At 45.7% G+C, this 23,567-nt stretch overlaps 1 protein-coding gene across 1 annotated transcript in view; it reads right to left on the bottom strand.

Annotated features, from left to right (window-relative positions):
• The window catches only part of DISC1 (DISC1 scaffold protein), a 332,069-nt gene that overhangs the window by 240,490 nt on the left and 68,012 nt on the right, over nucleotides 1–23,567 (bottom strand). Inside the window, exons 4-5 of the mRNA XM_040242744.1 lie at nucleotides 18,819–18,948; nucleotides 14,943–15,169 (exon numbers count right to left, since the gene is read on the bottom strand). Of these exons, the coding sequence (XP_040098678.1) occupies nucleotides 14,943–15,169; nucleotides 18,819–18,948 (357 nt within the window). The remainder of the gene's footprint in view (nucleotides 1–14,942; nucleotides 15,170–18,818; nucleotides 18,949–23,567) is intronic.

Consider the following 23,567-nt stretch of genomic DNA (forward strand, 5'->3'; position numbering starts at 1 on the left):
ACCAGAAGAGCCTTCCCAGAGAACAATGAACCTGCTTTCTGCCTGGGCCCCTTTTTAAGGTCTTCCTCCCAAGGGTGGACCACACTGCAGGGATCAAGCAGTGACTACCTGGAAGGTGTGCCTAGTTGTTAGACATGCAGGCCAAGGGTCCCATCACACTGCAGAAGAGACCACAGGATGGGGATACGAGCCAGGTCCTCCTGCTTCCACTGGCCTCCTGCTCTGGGCCACATGAGAGGCAGCCTGGAGGATGCCTCTGTGTTCATGTTCTAGAGAAACTACCTCACACTCATTTCTTCTTCCTCTATTAGTAATGCTTTCTTTCTCTCACATCCAGGAAGCCAGCCATGACTACCCTCAGCACAACTTTGGCCATCAGCATTAAACTCACACCCAGGATGCCAAGCATACATCTGCCAGTGGAGGGGTGTGGATTCAATCCCAGGTCCGGAGTGAAGATCCCACATGACTCACAGTCAAAAAAACAGAACTTAAACAACAGAAGCAATATTGTAACAAAGTCAATAAAGACTTTAAAAGATGGCCCACATTAAAAAAAAAAAACACACATTTTTTTAACACATCAGTTATGCAAAGTGCCAGAGAGCATTAATGACAGAGGCAGAAATAGAAGGCCATTTTTACTAAGCAAGACATGAGTGTTCCTGCCCTCAGAACAGAATTGTGCAAAAAGTCTGCTGTCTGCTGGCCACTGAGCACCCAACTGTCTGCCTGTGTAGATCTGACCATGTACCAAAAGCTACAGGAGCAGGAATGTCAGCTCAGCTTCCAGTCTTCTCCCTGTCCCCTGTCCCCATCCCCAGCTCCATCCCTTGTCTTGTTTAGTAAAAACAAGTTTAAGAAGGAGAGACTGTTACTGAAGCAAACTAGAAGTGACATAAAGGGCAAGATGACAGCTGGCCTAGCACAGGCACTACTTGGTGGTGAATTAAAATATATATATACAGATACAGGAATCCTTGACATTAACAACCTTGCCAATTACCGCTCAGGCCTCTAACCTTCTGTCAGGGGCAAGTGGTGAAGAAAATGACAGCAAAGACAGCTTTAGGAAGTGCAGGACTTCATCTACTTGGCTTTTTCGCTTCCTTGGACCCTTCTCTCCTCACAGCTGATCATGTCACATGTCACCAGTGGGACATAGATGGAGCGCAAACAACAAAAATGCCAAGAATTCCTCCAGGCTTCAGATGATCTCATAAAGGCACAATGGGACACACAGTTATCAGAGGTAAGCCACTCTCTGTGGCTGTAAAAGCGAGGAAGCTGGTCGCCTGAGACACTTACTCTGATCAAAGGCTGCATGCAGTGAAGAGAGATATTTGCCAACCTCTATGCCACTGCAGCGGAGAAGGCAACGGCACCCCACTCCAGTCCTCTTGCCTGGAAAATCCCATGGACGGAGGAGCCTGGAAGGCTGCAGTCCATGGGGTCGCTATGGGTCAGACACGACTGAGCGACTTCACTTTCACTTTTCACTTTCATGCATTGGAGAAGGAAATGGCAACCCACTCCAGTGTTCTTGCCTGGAGAAGCCCAGGGACGGGGGAGCCTGGTGGGCTGCCGTCTATGGGGTCGCACAGAGTCGGACACGACGGAGGCAACTTAGCAGCAGCAGCAGCATGCCGCTGCAGGCCATCCTTGTCACCTCGGGCACAGCACAGAATCCCTGTCCAGCAGGGGAGGGAGCCACACACGGGACTAGCTCAAAAAGCTAGCTCATGTGTGGGGGACATTGGCCAGAATGAAGCACAGAAAGATTTTTTTAAATAAATCATTTCTACAAATAGCCATGCCTATATCAGAGTAAGAAATATTTTCAAGTAATCTGACAAGAATGGGGCACGTGCATTTTTAACTAATACGTTTGACGTTCTTCTCTCTAGCCCAAGCAGAAGAGGTTAAATAAAAGAACGAAAGCAAAATTGCCCAGAGAAATATTTGGATTTTTGGTCTGTTGATTATTTCTCTAAATGTGGATCACATTAGTGACTCATATCCTTACCAAATATTTCTCTGAACTTCAGGGATCTTAGTCTAAACTTGAATAAGGATAATTCATTCTATCGCTCTTGAATCTTTGTGGTAAAGTCCAAATTCTCCAACTGACTCAGCAAACTCACGCTGAGATGTCAAACGTTATTAGGGCATACACTCTTTTTAATAAAAGACGTCTGTCACTCATATGAAAGTGAAAAGAGTGAAAGTGTTAGTTGCTCAGTCGCATCTGACTCTTTGTGGCCCCAGGGACTGTAGTCTGCCAGGCTCTCTCCATGAAATTCTCCAGGCAACAATATTGGAATGGATAGCCATTCCGTTCTCCAGGGGATTTTCCCAAGCCAGGGATCAAACCTAGGTCTCCTGGATTGCAGGCAGATTCTTTACCATCTGAACCACCAAGAAACTCATATAAGCACCCCTAAAAGGGATCTAAGAGAGAGAGAGACAGAATAAACACAAGGACTTCCAATTTCTTAAAAAAAAAAAAAAAAGACTTCCTGGGGTCGAGGTGCTGATGGAAACATGCTGAGCAGAGGAAAGAGCCTTAATAATGAATTTACTGGATATATAGAATTTTCCAAATCAGTTGATATAAATGAAATGGTGCACACAGGCAAGCACACGCGCACACAGGCATACACACACAGCCTGGCCCCTGCCATCTCTTGCCAGTTTCCATCTCCACTGACAAACCGCTGGACTTTACAGAGTCACACCTTGCATCTAAGCCCATTTCCATCAAGAATCACAGCTTTCTTTTGGCTGCACCATGTGGCATGTGGGATCTTAGTTCTCTGACCAGGGATCAAACCTGTGTCCCCTGCGTTGGAAGCAGAGAATCTTAACCACTGGACCACCAGGGAAGTCCCAACCACAGCTTTGGTTTCAACTGATGAATCTGTTATCTGGCTTATCCAAATACTCCAAGTGTTATTTCAACCAACTCTTCCTGCTGCCTCTCAAACAATTATATTCCAAACTGAAATTATAATGCATGTGCCAAAAACATTTTGACTTAGAGGCATTTGTCTGCAAGAGATTTTCAGTTCAGTTCAGTCACTCAGTCATGTCCGACTCTTTGCGACCCCATGAATCACAGCACGCCAGGCCTCCCTGTTCATCACCAGCTCCCGGAGTTCACTCAGATTCACATCCATCGAGTCTGTGATGCCATCCAGCCATTTCATCCTCTGTTGTCCCCTTCTCCTCCTGCCCCCAATCCCTCCCAGCATCAGAGTTTTTTTCCAATGAGTCAACTCCTCTCATGATGCCCAATGAAGAAAAAAATGAACAGAGTCACAAAAATGAAGGACCCTATGTCTAGATCATAACTACTCTCCGTTCCACCTCTTCCTCCCAAGTTATTTTAAAGATACCTTTTTATACACAGTAAGAAAATACATTCCTGGTCTCTTATTTCCTGAAGACTCGTAACCAAGATGGTGCCAGATTCCAACTACTGTCATAACCCAGCTGTATTTAAACACTCAAAAAGATTTCTATTCCTGGGCCTCTAGAGCTTTTCGCCACAAAATTCCTGTGAGTTCAATCCTTCAAACCCTACAATTTGATCCAGGGGGAGTATGATCCTGCCTCTGGGTTTATTCTGTTAAGGGAACCAAAGGCAACGTCCAATTTCCGTTTCGCTGTCCCCCTGATTCTGACTAGTTAGTAGGTAATATCCCGTTGCTTTCCGGGTTTTTAAAGGAAATGCTTGCATTTCCACTTAATCCAAAATTTTTTTTTAATGTATGTTGTTTCTCCTAAGTGTCTAAACATGTATACTTTCTATAACTCTAAGGTTTACCCGAAAGGTTTTACTTTCTGTTTTGAGTTTAAAAAGCAAGGGAGTTCCAAAAAACATCTATTTCTGCTTTATCGACTATGCCAAAGCCTTTGACTGTGTGGATCACAACAAACTGAGGAAAATTCTTCAAGAGATGGGAATACCAGACCACGTGACCTGCCTCTTGAGGAATCTGTATGCAGATCAAGAAGCAACAGTTAGAACTGGACATGGAACAGACTGGTTCCAAACCAGGAAAGGAGTACGTCAAGGCTATATATTGTCACCCTGTTTATTTAACTTATATGCAGGATACATTATGTGAAATGCCAGGATGGATGAAGCACAAACTGGAATCAAGATTGCTGGGAGCAATATCAGTAACCTCAGATACCCAGATGACACCACTGTTATGGCAGAAAGTGAAGAAGAACTAAAGAGCCTCTTGATGAAAGTGAAAGAGGAGAGTGAAAAAGTTGGCTTAAAACTCAACATTCAGAAAACGAAGATCATGGCATCGGGTCCCATCATTTCACAGCAAACAGATGGGGAAACAATGGGAACAGTGAGAGATTTTATTTTCTTGGGATCCAAAATCACTGCAGATGGTGACTGCAGCCATGGAATTAAAAGACGCTTGCTCCTTGGAAGGAAAGCTATGACCAACCTAGACAGCATATTAAAAAGTAGAGACATTACTTTGCTGACAAAGGTCCGTCTAGTCAAAGTTATGGTTTTTCCATTAGTCATGTATGGATGTGAGAGTTGGACTCTAAAGAAAGCTGAGCACCAGAGAATTGATACTTTTGAACTGTGGTGTTAAAGAAGACTCTTGAGAGTCCCTTGGATTGCAAGGAGATCCAACCAGTCCATTCTGAAGGAGATCAGTCCTAAATAGTCATTGGAAGGACTGATGCTGATGCTGAACTCCAATATTTTGGCCACCTAGTGTGAAGAGCTGACTCATTGGAAAAGACCCTGATGCTGGGAAAGATTGAAGGCAGGAGGAGAAGGGGACAGAGGATGAGATGGTTGGATGGCATCACCGACTCAATGGACATGAGTTTGAGCAAGCTCCGGGAGTTGGTGATGGACAGAGAAGCCCGGCGTGCTACAGTCCATGGGGTCACAAAGAGTCAGACACGATTGAGTGACTGAACTGAACTGATGCTTTTCTGATTCATCTTTAACTATCTGCCATCTGGCCAAGAACAAGCATATGCACGTAAAGCTGCAGACACGGCTTAAACCTTACATCTCTCTCAGGCTCTTTCAAAACTCGCTGACAAAGCAACACATCAGTCAGATTCCTGAAACTGGGGAATACTATAAATTTCATTTCCTAAAATGCTTCCTTGGGTAAGCTAAAGATTTACACATTTTATTGGATAAAAGATTGCAAAAATAGACTGCTCATGAACAAAATGAATAAACAGCAGGAAAATAAATCTAGCTGACTAAACAAATAATTGAATAAATAATCAAATACCAATATCAATACCACTCAAAGAGGAAGCTGAGGGAATTTGTCCAAAAGGATGTACAAAGTAATTTTGATAATGGTGGCCAGGATGAGCACGGTAATAAACAATTGACCCCCATGTATAAGTAATAGGGCCTCCCTGCCTGTGTGTAAAGGAAACCTAGAGGTCCTGGTACATGACTTCCCAGCAGCCTAGGAATCAGTGCACGGCAGGGCAGGCCTTGAGCAGTTTGGAAAAATGGAAGTGTTAGTTGCTCAGTCATGTCCAACCTTTTGTGACCCTCTGGACGGTAGACCGCTAGGCTCCTCTGCTCATAGAACTCTCCAAGCAAGAATACTGGAGTGGGTAGCTATTCTCTTCTCTCTCCTGACCCAGGGATCAAACCCAGGTCTCCTGAGTTGCAGGGAGATTCTTTACCATCTGAGCCACTAGGGAAGCTCTGGTGCAGCTTGGAAAAGACGTGCTAATAACCGACTGAAGTCCCAGCCAGTAAGGAGCAGATGTTCCAGACCTGGGGATATTTGCTGCAGTCCCTGGGAAAGGGTCTCTCAGCAGAACTCAATTACTTCTGCTGGAAGAGCTTTATACCTTCAGCTCAAAGTATGAAGAACAGTTTAGTTGGGCGTACTCTTTAACATCTGAAAAGTTAAAGCAGGAACCAAAATCCTACAACCTGAAGACAGGATAACACGTTAAGGATTTATCAGGAATAAGAAAATTTGATGGAAGGGGGTGGAGGATTGTAGAAGACACACAAGTTACATAGAAATTAAGCATAGGACAATTCTCAAGTTGACAATAATGAAAAATTAAAATTGAAACTGACCACAGTAAAAACTATTAGAAGAGGCCACAGGCATTCACCTAGGCTGAGAGCTGACTCACAGTCATAGCACCCGTCATTTCAGTCTCTGAGAATCCATGTGGCTCGAGTCAAAAATAGTTTATCAGATACCCACGTTATAAAAGAAGAATGGATGAGTCCATATATTACAAGTTTCCCTAAATAACTACCTAAATAATAATAAATGTTGTAAATTCCTTGAAGAAAACAAAGCACAGAGAATTTATAAAATATTAAAATGCAGCATTTAAAAATAAATAGCCACAGGAACTTCCCTGGTGGTCCAATAGCTAAGATTCTGTGCTCCCAGTGCAAGGGGGCCCGGGTTTCCCTGGTGGCTCAGATGGTAAAACGTCTGCCTACAATGCGGGAGACCTAGGTTCAATCCCTGGGTCGGGAAGATCTTCCGGAGAAGGCAATGGCAACTCACTCCAGTACTCTTGCCTGGAAAATCCCACAGACGGAGGAGCCTGGTAGGCTACAGCCCATGGGGTAGCAAAGAGTCGGACACGACTGAGCGACGTCACTTTCTTTCAGGGATTTCATGCCCATGCCACAGCTGGTGCAATGGGAATGAACTTGGGCAAACTTTGGGAAACAAGAACAGTGAGGAACAGGGAGGCCTGGCATGCTGTAGTCTATGGGGTGCTGCAAAGGAGGCCTGGCATGCTGCAAAGTCAGACATGACTGGGCGAGTGAACAACAACAGGCAAATAAATCAGCAAATACTTCAAAATAAATAAATAAAATTAAAATATATAGCCACTTTTTCATCCTCCTCTGCTCTTTTTTTAAATCTTCCTTTGTTTTACATTTTTTTTAGTCCTAATAAATTTACTTTAGCACAAAATAAAGTTGCTGTTGTTGTTGTTATTTTAATCTGTAAGTAAAATAAGATTCCTCCTTGGGATTTCTCAAATGTACTAAACAAAATACAGAAGTCAGGGTCCTGTTTCCTCCAGGTAAGTGGCATCCACACATGCCCAGACAGGTGGTAATTTCAAGTCTTTTCCTTCTTTTCCAAGTCTTTTCCTTCTTTTCCAAGGTGTGGCCCTGTAAAAACTTTCCATTGCCTGTGATGATGACTTTCCAAAGGAAAGGGGAGGACACGACAGTCATTCCCAACTCTAAACAGTGGCCACGGGGAGACCAACTCCGTCTTCATCTAGTGGACCTTCCTGGTGGCTCAGTTGGTAAAGAATGACCTGAGACCACGCAAGAGATCTGAGTTCCATCCCTGAGTCAGGGAGATCCCCTGGAAAAGGAAATGGCAACCCACTCCAATATTCTTGCCTGGGAAATCCCAGGGACAGAGGAGCCTGGTGGGCTACAGTCCATGTGGTCGCAAAGAGTTGGACACGACTGAGCAAATAAGCCATCTGCTCATTATCAGCAGTGACTCATCTGGAAAAGAGCGAGCCTGAGTGCTGCAGCTCTGGGTGGTTGTCACCTGCCTAGGGAACAGTACAGGGGAACATATTTGGGGGCTACGAGGAACAGGATGACCAATTTTTTGAAGCCATTTATTTTAACCTATTTTACAAAGTCTGAAAGTGCAAAGTGTTCGAGATCTGGAAGGGACCTCCAGTGTTATCCAGTTCAAACCTTCACTGATAAACAAGACTTCCTGTGCTGTGGGCACCCAGCAGCTCCTCTCCTCCCGCAGCTCCTCTCCTGCTCTTCTGTCTTTGAAACTGCTCCCAGCCCTCTGACCTAGTCAGTTGCCTGGTGATCTCCCCAGGCTGCCTGTGTTTGGAGACCTGTTTGCTCTGATGCCTCTCAGGTGCCACTTTGTGACCCATTGGGCTCAGAGAGAACTTGCTGGCCTAAAACGGCAGCATTCTCTCTTGCTTGGATCAGCTGCACACCTTTCCACTGCCCGTCAGGTGCACCTGCTCCAAGCCCCGCTCTCTTCCAGACCATCCATGCTAATCACCTCTCTCCCCTCCATTTCCAAACCTGGCCAAAGGCCTCAGGACACTACTGCAGTGTGAATCTGGACCCTCAGCAGCCTCATCTACAAAACGCATTGCAAAAACCAGTGTGTTGCCCAGCATACCTTATAGGGTTGTGAGCAGAAATGAACTTTTGTAAATAATTTGTTATTGTTTAGTCACTAAGTCAAGTCCAACTCTTTTGAGACCCCATGGGCTATGTAGCCCATCAGGCTCCTCTGTCCGTGATACTTTCCTGACAAGAATACTGGAGTGTGTTGCCATTTCCTTTTCCAGGGGATCTTCCCGACTGAGGGATTGAATCCGTATCTCCTGCGCTATAGGCAGATTCTTTACCACTGAGCCACTAGGGAAGCATATAGTGATATTTAAATTAATGTATTATTATATTACAAATCAAAATAAGAAAGACGGATGATAAATATGAGAGCTATCTTGAACACTGAGGACGCTCTCTAATCAAGGAAGACTTCCTGCAAGAAGTGTCCGTCTCATGCCGCTTATACGTTGCAACCTCACTGCATTCATTGAGTCTCTGGGCAAAGATTTGCCTGCCTCATGAATCCGTGGGAAAAGCAAGGTGTCTGTTTTAAAAATAAAGGAAGAAAAGTCAGAATCTCACTGCAAAACCTAGCAGTTTTAGCAACACAAAGCAGTCCCCCTCTTCCAGATAAGTCCTCATAGTTTCAGTCCCATCAAGCCCCTGTCTTGACAAACCAACTAGATGAAAGACAAAGGCGAGAAAGAAGAAAAGCAAAGACCAGAAGTAGAGACTGAAGCACACGATCACAGCAAGTGGAGAAGAGGCGTGGAGATCAGGAGCATTTCTTCTGAACTCTGCACTGTCCCGACATGGTGCCATCCCCCAGGCGCATCGCCAGGACACACACAGCTGCTTCCCCTACCCCTGAACACACCCTTTGAGAATCAGCTATGCTCGTCCCACATCCTGGAGTCTGTTTTCTGATTCAGGCCTTGCTGTTTCACTGTGACTTTTAACTATAATAAGATAAGTATCTGAGAGGAAAGTGGGACTATTGATGGTTTTTTCCCAGTCAATTGTGAACTATGCTGAATTTCATTATTTCAAATCTCACTTAAACAGAGTTGTGACATCAGCCTGGCTGCTCACTGTGGGCTGAGGGTAGGTAAGATGGGAGGCTTGAGCATCTCCAAGAACTGGTCAGCCATGCCAAGGGGCCCTAGGAGGTTAAGTCAGGGGGACCAGAGAGCAGGCCCAGCTCTCCATCCACACCCCCAGCAGCTCAGACACACCTACCAAGGTCCAACCAGTCTCGCAGTAACCAGAGCTTGTGTTTGTTTTGCAGTTTGTGCCAATGGTTTGTAAAAAGATGTGACATGTTTCTTCCAACTGTACAACCAGAGATGATTCATCCATGAGCTGCCAGAATATATTTCATTTGAAGCATGAAAAATTCCAGGAGCCAAGGAATGAAGAACTCAACCACAGACTAATGCAAAGCAGCCAAGCATCTCTAAAGAATGTTAGCAAATAATGGAGCCCTCACTTGGCTCTGTCAATTACTAGTACATTCCTACCTGGCTTTGCAGTCAGACAGGGTCACAGCCGGCCCTGCCTCCACTGATGCTCAAGGCTCCCAGACCAACAAGAGGGGCTGAGCTGACCGCCCTGGAGGCAGATGAGCTGCAAATCACAACCCTCCTCCACTTATGGAAATAAACAGACGGACACTCACATCCCTCAGGAAAACCCCAGAAACTGTCACCTCCTCCCTCCCTCTGTCCCCATTCTTCCCATCCCCTACTCCACCCCTCAATCCCACTACAGAGAAGGGAAGGGTAGATTCCCAAGAGAGAGTAAATCAGGCTTACCAGAAAAATAGCTGTCCTTCTAGACCTCTGCCATCATAGGAAGACTTGCAGGAAGAAACAAGGAGTTTGTTCTAAAGCCAAAGGACTGGAATCCCAGGGATGAGGGAAATTACAATGAACATTCGTCTTCTGAGTGGCTCCTGTCCCTCACCTATCCCTACCGTATAAGCTTTCATATTGCAAAATATCTAATACCCAAGTAGTTAAAAACATTCTCCTCTTGTTTGGAGGAAGAAATCCACTCTCTTTGGCTCCATCAGAAGGCAACTCGGATATTTGAGAAGGCAGCTCTTCATTCCATCCTGATAAATTATTTAATCCTGGGCTTCCCTGGTGGCTCAGACTGTAAAGAATCTGCCTGCGATGGAGAAGACCAGGGTTCAAGCCCTGGATCAGGAAGATCCCCTGGAGAAGGGAATGGCAACCCACTCCAGTATTCATGCTAGGAGAACTCCATGGACAGAGGAGCCTGGCGGGCTACAGTCTATGGAGTCGCAGAGTCGGACATGACTGAGCAACTAACACACGCATACACATGTTATTTTATCCAAGACACAGACATCAGAAAATTCAAACTACTGCTTTGATTTCTACCAAAATACCCAAATATAAAGCCACCGGGGCTCTCATCCCCAGCACATGGCCTTCTACTTTCAGTCTTTCCCAAACATCACCCACATAAGCAGAGTCTCCAGCAGCAGTTATCTCAGGAATGCCCAGTGCTCCTAGGAAGCTCCTCCCCAAACCAGTGTGTGGTTTATCCAGGCAAAGAACCAGAGCCTCCCCTTGAACTTGCACACTGTTGATAGCGTCGATCAGAAGCAGCTCCTCCCCAGACAGCATCCTAAGCTTATAGCTGACCTCTGTGAAAAACCTTCATGGATGATGACAAAGACAGTTAGGATGTTGAATGGTCTGTTTCTCCAGCTTTCTCTAACCTCTCTTCCTAAGACCAAGATTTTCCTGTTTCACAATTTGTCCAGATCTCTCCAATGGGTCTGAGAAGAAACTACAGTCGACCCTCGAACAACGCAGGTTTGAACTGCAAGAGTTCACTTATACACAGCTATTTTTCAATACTAAATACTGTTGGTGGTTGGTTGTTGGTGGAATCTGGGGATGCAGAGAAATCATGGATACAGAGCCAGCTATAAGTTACAGAGGGGCTGAAAGTGAAAGTCGCTCAGTTGTGTCTGACTCTTGGCAACCCCACAGACTGTCACCCACCAGGCTCCTCTGGCCAAGGAGTTCTCCAGACAAGAACACTGGAGTGGGTTGCTATCCCCTTCTCTAGGGGATCTTCCCAACCCAGGGATTGAACCCAGGACCCCTGCATTGAGAGTGTAGCATCTTAGCCATTGGACCAGCAGGTAAGTCTCCCATGTTGATCTCTACCTTTAATGATGTTGGGATCTTCCCTCCTACCCTCATTGGGCAACTCTTGGTCCTTTTATTCCTAAGACTCTCGCTCCTACACAGAGCCTTGCTGGGTTCAGGTCTCTGAGATGCCCAGGTGTTTCCACGGGCAGATAGGCACAAAAAGTGACAGACTGCTCTTGACCTGAACTCTGTAACCTCCCTGGGCACAGGTAGACTCGAGGATGATGGGTCCTACCCGAGGAGCCCCCAGACAGCACCGCAGCACATTTAAGAGCCAGCCTTGAATCCAATTTCCCTAAGAATGTTGTAGAATCGGATTGCCACACACCTTGAAAGGTCTTTCAAGAGCCTGTTCAGTTGATTAGAGCACTGGACGACTTAGCAAAAGTCCCACTTTTATTTCGACTGCATCTCATCCTGATTAAAAAGGCAAAGCTGGAGCACGTGGGCATCATAACAGACTAGAGATGGTAAGATCTGAGTTCAGGAGCCAAGCTCCATCAGCCACCATACTCGAGTCCTTGTTTTAGACTGAGGCCTCTAAGTGGAAACTCTTTCGTTGGTTCAGACCCAGAGGCACCTATAGGTGGATATAAGTAGTCTCTAACGAGCTGCATCCCCTGGAAACTTCGAGCTTTTATTTCTTCAGCCATTAAATAGAATAACAAGCCCAGCCTGCCCACCATGCGGGTTGCTCTGAGAGCCGTGAGTTGATGAGTGAGAAAGCAGCCCCTGCCCGGGGCATCTCTGTGCAGGGATGGGCACACCTGCAGGTGGCTGCCCAGGGGTTCAGCTCAAAGCTCAGAGGCATTGTGAATGCTGCAGCAGGGTCAAAGGTAAGCACAGCCCAGTTTTTCCCCTCAAAGAGCTTGTGAGTGACACAAAAGGAGTCAGACCAGCCTCTCTGCTGCTCAAAGCGAAAGGAGAGATAAGTAGGACACATCTGGACAGTGGGGTGGAAGAGGCTCACTTTCAGCCTCGGGTGTAAATTGTGTTTATAGAAACAAATGTATATGTATAGCTCATGTCATATACATGTTCCTTATATATTAATGTGTGTGTGTGTGCTTAGTCACTCAGTCCTGTAGCCCGCCAGGCTCCTCTGTCCCGGCAAGAATACTGGAGTGGGCTGCCATTCCCTTCTCCAGGGATCTTTCCAGTCCAGGAATGGAACCCATGTCTCCTGCGTTGCAGGAGGATTCTTTACCATCTGAGCCACCAGCAAAGCCCATATGTCAGTACACCTGTCCATCATAATGCATATATCACATGCATGTTTACACATGACACGTAACATCATGTGCGTGTGTCTACATGTGTGTGTGTGTTGTCTGTGTGTGCACGCATGTGTGGATATGTGTGTGTCTGGGCTTCCCTGCTGGCTCAGATGGTAAAGAATCTGCCTGCAATGCAGGAGACCCGGGTTCAGTCTCTGGGTTAGGAAGATCCCCTGGGGAAGGGAATGGCAACCCAGTCCAATATTCTTGCCTTAGAGAATTTCATGGAAAAAGAAGCCTGGCACGCTGTAGTCCATGGGATCGCAAAGAGTCGGACACAACTGAAAAACTAAGCTTCACACTTTCACATGTGTGTGAATATGTGTAAGTGTGCACGTGTATACATGTATGTGTGTGCATGCACGTGTGTGATTGTATATGCCTGTCTGTGTGCACGTGTGTGTGTGTGTAGAAAGACTTCCACAGGAGGGATATGGGAAGCAGGAGTAGGAAAGGTCCCCGGAGGCCACGGCTGTACCGTGGGGGTGAAGGAGAAAGGGCACAGGCAGGCTTGATGGTCAGCTTCCTTTGACTAAAATCTGGCAACAACCCACGTCTTCCCCTTCTCCGTGGATGGAGCCCAGGGTTAGAGCTCTGCAGGGAAATATCAGGGCTGGGACGGGGAGGGGAAGACATGGTGAGCATCTTCCTGGACGAGCATCCCAGCTGATGCTGAGTGTGGCATGTGTATGAGGATACTTGCTAAACAGCCTGAGACACATTTGGACGGCAGTTAGAAGGCTTCTGAAGATGGAAATCCCTGTGATGAAAAGGACAGGCACCATTATATGACCGTAAAGGGGCGTGCTGCCACCCAGGCACCATCATATGACCTCTACATTGATACATATTAACCAGTTCACGAGTAACAGCCCCCCAATAATAAGTGGTTCCAGCTAATATGTGGATGAGTAGATAGCAAGAGTCCCTATTCTCAACCGCTACAGGTGGTAAGGTTTCTTCAGTTTTTTCTGCAGCATAATTATTGGGCAGCGCATTCATTCCCCGAGTCACTGCACTCGCTGCACCCTCAAGCCTCACCACCAGCTGCTGCTTCTTCAGGGCATGGCTCTACTTCTGTCTAATAGGAGTAAGGGCGGGTTCCATCTTTGGCCAGAATAAGGTCATGACCTCCCAGAAGGTCAGAGGTCCACACGTATTTCTTGTGTCTTTCTCAACACAGAACACAGGGAAGGTTCTCCCTCCACAACAAGTGGGTAAGAAACTAGGCTTTGACGTAACAAACACGAATTTTAGTATCAGTTTTGCCGCTTATCAATTGGGACTTTGGCAAACTATTTGACCTTCCTAAACTCTCTTATCCTCATCTGTGAAATGGATATAATAATAGACACCACTCATAGCGTAAAGCTTAGCACAGCGCCTGACACATAGTAAGACTCAATAAATGTTGGTTGTCATGAATAATAATTTCTTCTTCCTGGTCACTGATTGAGTCTCCCCTCTTCATAGCTCATCCCCTCCTTTCTCTCCAGGCTTCCCTGGTGGCTCTGATGATAAAGAATCTGCCTGCCATGCAGGAGACCCAGGTTCAATCCCTGAGTCAGGAAGATTCCCCTGGAGAAGGAAATGGCAACCCACTCCAGTATTCTAGCAAGGAGGATTCCATGGACAGAGGAGTCTGGTGGGCTACAGTCCATGGGTCGCAACGAGTCGGACACAACTGAGCGACTAACACTTTCTAACGTTCCCCTTGTCTCCAGACGATTGTCCTCAGTAAAGGTTGGTATCAGACTCTCCAACCAATCAAACTCCAATAGATCCCGAAGAGAGAGAAGGCGCCCTGGGGGCGTTAGGAAGTGGGGAAGGTGCCTAGCAGGATGGAGAGAAAGAGTGGCATTTAGCAGGTTGGGCGCATCCTGCTCAGTCGCGTCTGACTCTTTGCAGCCCTGTTGACTGTAGCCCACCAGGCTCCTCTGTCCATGGGATTCTCCAGGCAAAAATACTGGAGTGGGTTGCCATGCCCTCCTCCAGCGGATCTTCCTGATCCCGGGATCGAATTCGTATCTGCCTGTGTCTCCTGCAGTGCAGACAGATTCTTTACCCACTGAACCACCTAGGAAGCCCAATAGGTTGGGTAGCCACGGTGTAGAACGTCCTGCAGTGCACAGGGCTGCCCCACACAAAGAAGGGCCTTGACCCTCAAAATGCCGAGAGTACTTTCCCTTGAAAATACACAGCACTGCTTGGAAAATACTGAGTTGATGGAAAAGTTCTTGGCCAACCCAATATTTACATACGTAGGACCGCAGACTAAATCAACCCCATAAACAGATAGACAAGGCGAGAGATCCAAAATCACTTAGGAATCACCAGTACCTCTGGATGGCTTCAGGCGGCTCTGCACGAAGGGGAATCTGCTCGGCCAAGGCCAGGGTGTCCTGCAAGGTCTTGGTGACCTCCTGCAGCTCGCCCAGGGACAATCCTCCCACAAGGTCGCAGCCCTGCCACGGGAGAAGCCGCTCCTGCTCCTCAATTTCCCGCCTCAGCTGTTGATCTTTTGCTTCCAGAACAGACATCCTGGCTTGGAGGGTCTCAATTTCTTTCTGCAGAGAATGGAGAGAGCAGGTTTTGTAAATTAACCCCATTCATGGTCGACTACACTGCTGAGAACTCTGTCTTTACAGGAGAGTTCGCCACCTGCATGAGGGCCGTGAAGCTCCCCTTGAAGGCGGGCAGATTTTTGGAGGTTTGCTGAACTGGAAAAATCATGCCAGCTTTGTATTTCTGATTAGCTGGCATAAGCAAAAAGCTTCCCTCCCAAGCATTAAATAACTGTCGGTGGCGAGCCAAGAATTAGACTTGGAAGAATCCAGCAAATATGTAAACCACTTACTTCATTTCAGGTGATAGAGCCAGAACAGAGTGCAACAAACTTCAGGGACTTGAGAGGCCAGCAAAGCAGCTAACACGACCGAAAAAGGAAAAGCAAACAAGCCTTGGCTGGTCTGACCCCAAGCCTGTACGTGCAGCATGCAGAGAAAGACTAGAAGTCATAGATTCTTAAGTCTAAGGATTCAAAGAACAGTGAGATGCCACAGACAGGGTTATGCAGCCTAAGGTTCATAAAAATATTAAACGAATTTAATTTCCACTAATATGACAAGCCAAATCCCAAGAACTGAGTATCATCCAATCTTGAGGTCAATGAACAAAACAAGCAGTAGGTAATTGAATGCCCGCTGCTCACACAGTGTTATGGCAGATAATCATCTCAGTGCCCATAGCATCCTGAATCTCCAATGAGACTCTCTTAATTAACATACGCCCATGTTTTCTGCATTGGCTGCCAGCTGATAAGAGCACAGCTCTAATACTGGCTGTCTCCCCATCTCACCCACATCCTCGCAACCCCAAGATGCCGACCACCCTACCTGATCTAGCTGCTGACCCCTCCTCCAGTAGGGGAGGGAAGAGACACAGGAGGAGGTATTGAAGATCCACGGCTAAGACATGTTAAGAAGACAACAGCGTGTATCCCACTGGTCCAAGATTATAGTATCACTGACAGGGTCTCCCACCACACCTCCCTACTTCCTACCTTTGAATTCCCATCCCTGTTCTTTCCATTTTTGTTTGTTTGGGTTTTTTCAACTGTAGTAAAATATAAGTAATAGAAAACTTACCATCTTAACCATCCATCTCCAGGATTCTTTTCATCCTGCCAAACTGAACTCTGACCCCCCTCTCCTGCTGCATTCAGCCTTGGAAGCCATCTTTCTACTTTATCTCTCTGTGACTCTGACTCCTCCGGGTGTCTACACGTGGAATCATACAGTATCTGTCCTTTCATGGTTGGCTCATTTCACTTAGAATAATGTCCTCAGGGTCCATCCATGCTGTAGTATGCGTCAGAATTTTCTTCCTTTTAAAGGCTGAATTTAAATACTTCATTGTATTTATATACCACATTTTGTTTATCCAGACATCCCTGGTAGCTAAGCTGGTAAAGAATCTGCCTGCAATGCAGGAGACCCTGGTTCGATTCCTGGGTCGAGAAGATCCCCTGGAGAAGGGATAGGCTACTCACTCGAGTATTCTGGTCTGCAGAATTCCATTGACAGAGGAGCCTGGCAGGCCACAGTCCATGGGGTTGCAAAGAGTCAGACAGGACTAAGCAACTTGCACTTTGTTTATCCATTCATCTGCTGATAGACACTTGGGTTGTTGCTTCCACCTTTTGACTATTGCGAATAATGCTGCTGTGAACACATCTTTGAGTCTCTGCTTTCAATTCTTTGCGGTCTTATACCCAGAAGTGAAATTGCTGGATCACATGGTAACTCGACTTTTAATTTTTTAAAGAACCACCATACTGTTTTCCATAGTGGCCCTCCACCCTATTCTCACACAGAAGTCAAAATGACTTTTTGAAATGTGGTCAATTACATCACTTCACTGGTTAACCAACCCCACTCCATGGCTCGCATTCCAGTCAGAGGAAACCCCAAGACTTCACAAAGGCCTGCCAGGCACCCCCCTCCCATCACTGGTTTTCTCCTCTTCTCCCCCAGCACTGTGCCAAGAATGCTTCCTTCAAACACTCAGCATACGCCTGTGTGCGAAGTCACTTCAGTCATATCCTACTTCGAGACCCTCTGGACCATCATCTGCTAGGCTCCTCTGATGGGATTCTACAGGCAAGAATACTGGAGTGGGTTGCCATTCCCTCCTCCAGGGGATCTTCCCAACCCAGAGATCGAACCCACATCTCTTATGTCTCTTGCATTGGCAGACAGGTTCTTTACCACGAAGCCCTCAAACACTAGGTAGCCTGGGCTAAAAGTATGTTCTGTGCACTCTGACATCATCAGGAATATTCACCTCCAGCTGGTGAATATTATCGAGAATCAAAAATCAGACTTCACATTTTCAGCTACCTGAACTTGCTCAACAAGTGTGCTCAAAGTGGTGAGCTCAAGAGTGTGAAAGCACCAGTTTACTGGAAAATATTTTCAAACTGGAGAAGGAAACGGCAACCAGTATTCTTGCCTGGGAAATTCCACGGACAGAGGTATCTGGTGGGCTACATGTAGTCCATGGAGTTGCAGAGTCAGACATGACTTAGCAATTAAAAAACAACATTTTCAAACCTTGTGGCTCAGTGGGTAAAGAATCTGCCTGCAATGTGGCAGACCTGAATTCAATCCCTGGGTCAGGAAGATCCCCTGAAGAAGAAAATGGAAACCCACTCCAATATCCTTGCCTGGAAAATCCCACGGACAGAGGAGCCTAGGGGGCTACAGGGCTACAGTCCATAGGGTCGCAAAAAGTCGGACACGACTGAGCGATTTTACTTCACTTTTTTCAAATTGCAATGATTTTTACCTCCCTTTGCTGCCTTGCTATCATATGGAATTAGAAGGGTGAACTCATAACAAGAGAACTCTGCATGGGAGGTGGGGGTTTCCGGTAACCTCTCCACGCCCCATTCACTTGTCTAAGGGCACTCGGCCTTCGAGGCTAAGCCACACTGTGGACATATGTGTTAAAGAGCTCTGCATTTTCCAGAAGTCCACGTTACCTCACTGCTCCCCAGTCAGGCTTCAAGTCCTCTAGGCTTTGGAAGGTGTGGACAGAACTTCAAGGCTCCTTGCTTCTGGGGGGCCCTGTCAACTTCCAGAGGCCCTGGTCACCTTCTGGCTATAACTCAGAGTTGCACCAAGATTTCCAGCCCCCCATGATTCTCAGCCAACTTGCATCCAATGCTCCAGGACAACTCAGAGCTCCCACGAAGCCCAGTCATTCCCAGTCTTTCCCAGTTCCGCCCACCTTGCCCAGTCCCCACTCACGGCTCTGCCTCCTGACAGTCGCTACCCACAGTCCAATCTGATAGCAGTTTCCATAAAGGATTGCCTCAGCTCAGATTTTTTTTTTTCTGCCTTCTGAAAGAAACTTCTCAAGGACAAAATGATAAGAGGTGACAAATTGGCCTGGCACACAAGGAAAGCATATTCAAAAGGTAAAGTACTAGCAAAAACAAGCACAAACACTGCTGAACTTCCAACCCCTTGTTTGTAAAGAGATTCCAACAAGCCCTCCAGTCGTCTCCACCCCTCGCTCTGCCTCGTGGCTCCTGGGTGCACTGCCAACTCTCTAACGGCTACGTTCAAGCAAAGACTCACTTTGCTGCGTTTGGCTCACATGTGTTAGAAAAACGCTGTCTTGCTTCATAAAGAGTCTTCACCTGCTCACCTGTAGCTGCTGCTTTTCTCGGAGAAGCCAGTCTCGCCTGGTGATGGACACTCGCAAACTGTCCTGAGCAGCGGCTTCCAACGTCTTTGGATCCATTCTCAGCCGAGCTTGGGGGTCGTCACTGCCAGCTCTTAAAACACACACACACATACATATAGGCACAGATACGAATGACCTGAAATCTTCAGATCTACATGAATGTTAATGCAAAGAAGACTCACAAAGTGGCTCCCAGCTGCCCTCATCCTTAGAAGGGTCACGGGGAAGAGGTCCCTAGTGTATGTGTTTGTAATCTGTTGGGGCTTTAGCGATTGCCTAGAGTCACCTTGCTTTATTGGACTGGGCACTGTCCGGCTCCATAACTAGGCATGGAGCTATCTGTATTGAAAGCGTAAAATACACATCAGATTTTAAAGACTTAGTATGAAAACAAAGAATGCCAAATATCTCATTAATGACATTTCCACATTCATTACATGTTGGGATGACAACATTTTTGATACACTGGGTTAATGAAATGTATTTCTTAAATTAATTTCACTTTTTTTTTCTTACATTTAAAAAATATGGAGAGTAGGGACTTCCCTGGAGGTAAAGTGGCTAAGAATCTGCCTGCCAGTTCAGGGGACATGGGTTCGATCCCTGCTCCAGGAAGATCCCACATGCCAAGGGGCAACTAAGCCCGCTCTCTAGAGCCTGTGAGCCACCAGTACTGAGCCCACACACCCAGAGCCCATGCTTTGCAACCAGACAAGTCAGGCAACGAGAGGCCTCTGCACGGCAAGTAGAGAGTAGGCTCTGCTCACTGCAACTAGAGAAAGTCCAGCAACAAAGACCCAGCACAGACAAAACTAAATAAAAAATCTTACTGTGGCTACTATATTATTTAAAATCGTGTATGTGGTTTGCATTATACATCATTGGACAGCCCTGCCTAAACCCATCCAGAGCCAAATTCCGGGGCAGATCTTGGCTGTGGACGTGACAGAGAGGGATGGCTGATTTGAAGGTGCGCCGGGGTCCAGCCCCCGCAGGATCCAGGGAAACCCGAAGGAGAAACGGCGTCGGCGGTTGAGAGAGAGAGAGAGATAAGAATGTTGCAGATAAGAAACTAGAGGAGAGGAGAAAAGAGGCTGGAGTTCCTTGGTTTGTACAGAAAATCAATAAAGTCTCAAGACAAGAGACTTGCACCGTCTACGTGAGGCCACAGGTGCCCTCCCGGTCTCCTGGGGGAGTGAAGGCTCAGGGCGCCTTCCCGTTCAGGTCTTAGAAACCCAGGCAAATAAGTAGACACGGTGGATCTCTGTACTCCAGATGGGAACTAGCCAGAAAGAGAGAGTAAGAGGAGGAAAATGATTGACACGAGGAGATCAAGCTGCTTTGATGAGCGAGATCCACAGCTTTATTTTTAAATGGTACTTATATACCTTTTTTGTACATAGAGGAAATGAAAGATGCAAGGTCATACAGAGTCAGCCCAACATTCCAGTGGTATTGCCTTTATCAAAACCATGATTTTTCTGCATACCTTTTCCACAAAAGATGTTGTGTAGAGTATCTTCTGGCCTTGGAGGCCTGTGAACATTTTATGACCCTCTTTTGATAAAGGCTGCTCAACCAGAAAACTTGTTTTCCCTCAAAGTGTTTTTTCTTTATATTTCTAATCTATGTCAGCCTCAGAAAATACCAAACAGAGTTATGTTTTTCACAGAGCAAAGGTGCAATGAGTTACAAAAAAGAACCAATTAGCTCAAAAGTTTGATATGGTTAAATTCAAGGCTACACTTGTTTTTCTAGCATTCTCACCATGTTAACTAATGCATTCCCAGGTGCACAGTGGATAAGAGATATGGGAACTTAACAACAAGCATTGGCCCAATAATGAAATCCTACATCAGCACTAGCACTACTCTAATAACTTTTAACTCTTTCAAAGGCTCTATGTTTTAGGCTTTCCGTGCCTCTCACAGTTGGGAGGCTGGAAATAATCACATGCGTAGCTGTAAGGGTCTGGATATGCCTGCCAAGCAAGCTAGAATGCTAACAGAGGGGGTTTGATTTGAAATATCCCTCTCATGTCCAGGAGACTTATTAGCTATAGCCCTAGTTGATTTTCTCCAGAGAAAAGTGGTCAGGGTTAGCCCCCTGTTAATGTCAGAGGAGTTGGTGAAAGTCATGAAACAGTAAAACAGACAGATTCTGGTTTGGGGGTAGATGTTCGAGAAAGCCTAGGGAGCCCCTTGAGTTCTGAAGCCTTGCTTAACAGTTCTCGTCCACATGACTTTGTCATGGGTGGGATCTCCCATGGTGGCTCCCAGCAAAGATGTTTGGGTCAGAGCTTCTCAGAAAAGGTGTGCTAGAAGACTATCAAAAAACCACTTAAAATCTGTTTGGCTCTTTCTCCTACACTCACAGGAGTTGGCATATTTGGCTGAAGCAACACTGGTGAAGATGTGGCTCAGGCTGCCACCTTACGCAGGTGAGTTGGCCTTGCAGAAACCTTGCAGGTGTTTCTCATCAAAGGATGACAAATCAATTCCTAACTGAATGCAGTAGGATGGGGAAAAAGTCTACCCTAAGCAAAACTATGCCAACAATCCAAGGAAACAGTGTCTGTGAAAGCACCGTTGACTACAGTTAAAAGGCAAACAACAAGTTGGGGAAAAGGAAATACTGCTAATGTCAAGAGTGCTAGCAACAGAAGAAAAAAAAGATGAGTACATCTATCAGAAACTCAAAAAAAGAGAAATTATGATGGTTTATCATCAAAAATGTTTTTAAAAGCAAATTCAAACAACACAAAATATCGTTTTTCATATAACAACTGACAAAAGCTTTCAGAAACCATAATTCGTTGGTGAGCACAGGGAATAAAAATTAGATCCAAAACATGCCTTTGGATCCTTTTGTCCAGGTTTTAAAAATTAATTGTATGTAAATTGCCTTTTCATACTGTTCATGGGGTTCTGACCATCCTTATGGCAGAAAGTGAAGAAGAACTAAAGAACCTCTTGATGAAAGTGGGGAGGAAAGTGAAAAAGTTGGCTTAAAACTCAACATTCAGAAAACTAAGATCATGGCATTCGGTCCTATCACTTCATGGCAAATAGATGGAAACAGTGTCAGACTTTATTTTCTTGGGCTCCAAAATCACTGCAGATGATGACTGAAGCCATGATATTAAAAGACACTTGCTCCTTGGAAGAAAACCTGTGACCAACCTAGACAGCATACTAAAAGCATAGATATTACTTTACCAACAAAGGTCTGTCTAGTCAAAGCTATGGTTTTTCCAGTGGTCATGTATGGATGTGAGAGTTGGACTCTAAAGAAAGCTGAGTGCCAAAGAATTGATGCTTTTGAACTGTGGTGTTGGAGAAGACTCTTGAGAGTCCCCTGGACTGCAAGCAGATCCAACCAGTCCATCCTAAAGGAAACCAGTCCTGAATATTCACTGGAAGAACTGATGCTGAAGCTGAAACTCCAATACTGTGGCCACCTGATAAGAAAAACTGACTCATTGGAAAAGACCCTGATGTTGGGAAAGATTGAAGGCAGGAGGAGAAGGGGACAACAGAGGATGAGATGGTTGGATGGTATCACCACTCGATGGACATGAGTTTGAACAAGCTTTGGGAGTGGGTGATGGACAGGAAATCCTGGAGTGTTGCAGTCCATGGGGTCGCAAAGAGTCAGACACAACTGAGTGACAGAACTGAACTGAACATGTAAATAATTATCTGCCTGCCATGCAGGAGACTCAGGTTCAATCCCTGGGTTAGGAAGATTGCCTGGAGAAGGCAACGCACTCTAGTATTCTTGCCTGGAAAATCCCATGGACAGAGGAGCTTGGTGGGCTAGAGTCCATGGGGTCGAAAAAGTCAGAGTCAACTTAGCAACTAAACAACAACAACAATAATCATAGGCACGCATAAAGAATAGCTACCAAAAAAAAAAAAAAACCACACTCCTTAGTGGCCCAAACCGAAAACACTGCAACTGTGGCCCTGAGTTAGGACCGGAGCAGTAAACCATGGTACATCCACCCTGAGGAGGGCTCTGCAGCCACTAAAATTAGGTCACCAAAGAAGATTACATTGCATGGAAAATGTTCACTGTTTATAGCTGTTTTCTAAAGCAGGTATTTGGTAATCCATATAGCATGGACCCACTATTCTAAAAATAACATATATTAAGTAAAAGATGAGAAAATATCTGCCAAATGTTACCAGCTTTTACCTCTGTGTGATGGAATTACTTCTTTTGGCCAATCTTTTATTTTCTAAATTTTCTATAATGAGCATATATTATTTTTTATAACTATAAAATACAAATAAGAAAATGAAAGAAAAACAATATGATAATAAAAATGTCTTCTATCACAGACACAGGTAGTTATATCATTAAACATTCTAACATATTCAACCTGTTCCAGGTCTTGGACAAAAGAGATATGTATGCATCAGAAATAAATCCTGTCCATACATTAACAATCAAGGGTGTCTTCCCAGCAGAGAAGCAGGTCCCGCTGATGGGCGTGAGGCATGAACCACCCTGTCCGCTCTTCACTGGGACTTCCTTCCACACACCCTGAGCATGGCTGCCATGTTGACCTCAGGGTCCCTCACACTGAAGTGGGAGAGGTGTGTGTTCTGATTTGTACATTCGTGCAGGATCACACAACCTCCATATTTCTTAGGAAAGAAAGTGAGTAGCTAATCCAAATATGTGTGGTTATTTTGTCCATTT

This window comes from Oryx dammah, unplaced genomic scaffold, assembly GCF_014754425.2.
Source record: "Oryx dammah isolate SB20612 unplaced genomic scaffold, SCBI_Odam_1.1 HiC_scaffold_6, whole genome shotgun sequence".
NCBI classification, from domain to species: Eukaryota; Metazoa; Chordata; class Mammalia; order Artiodactyla; family Bovidae; genus Oryx; species Oryx dammah.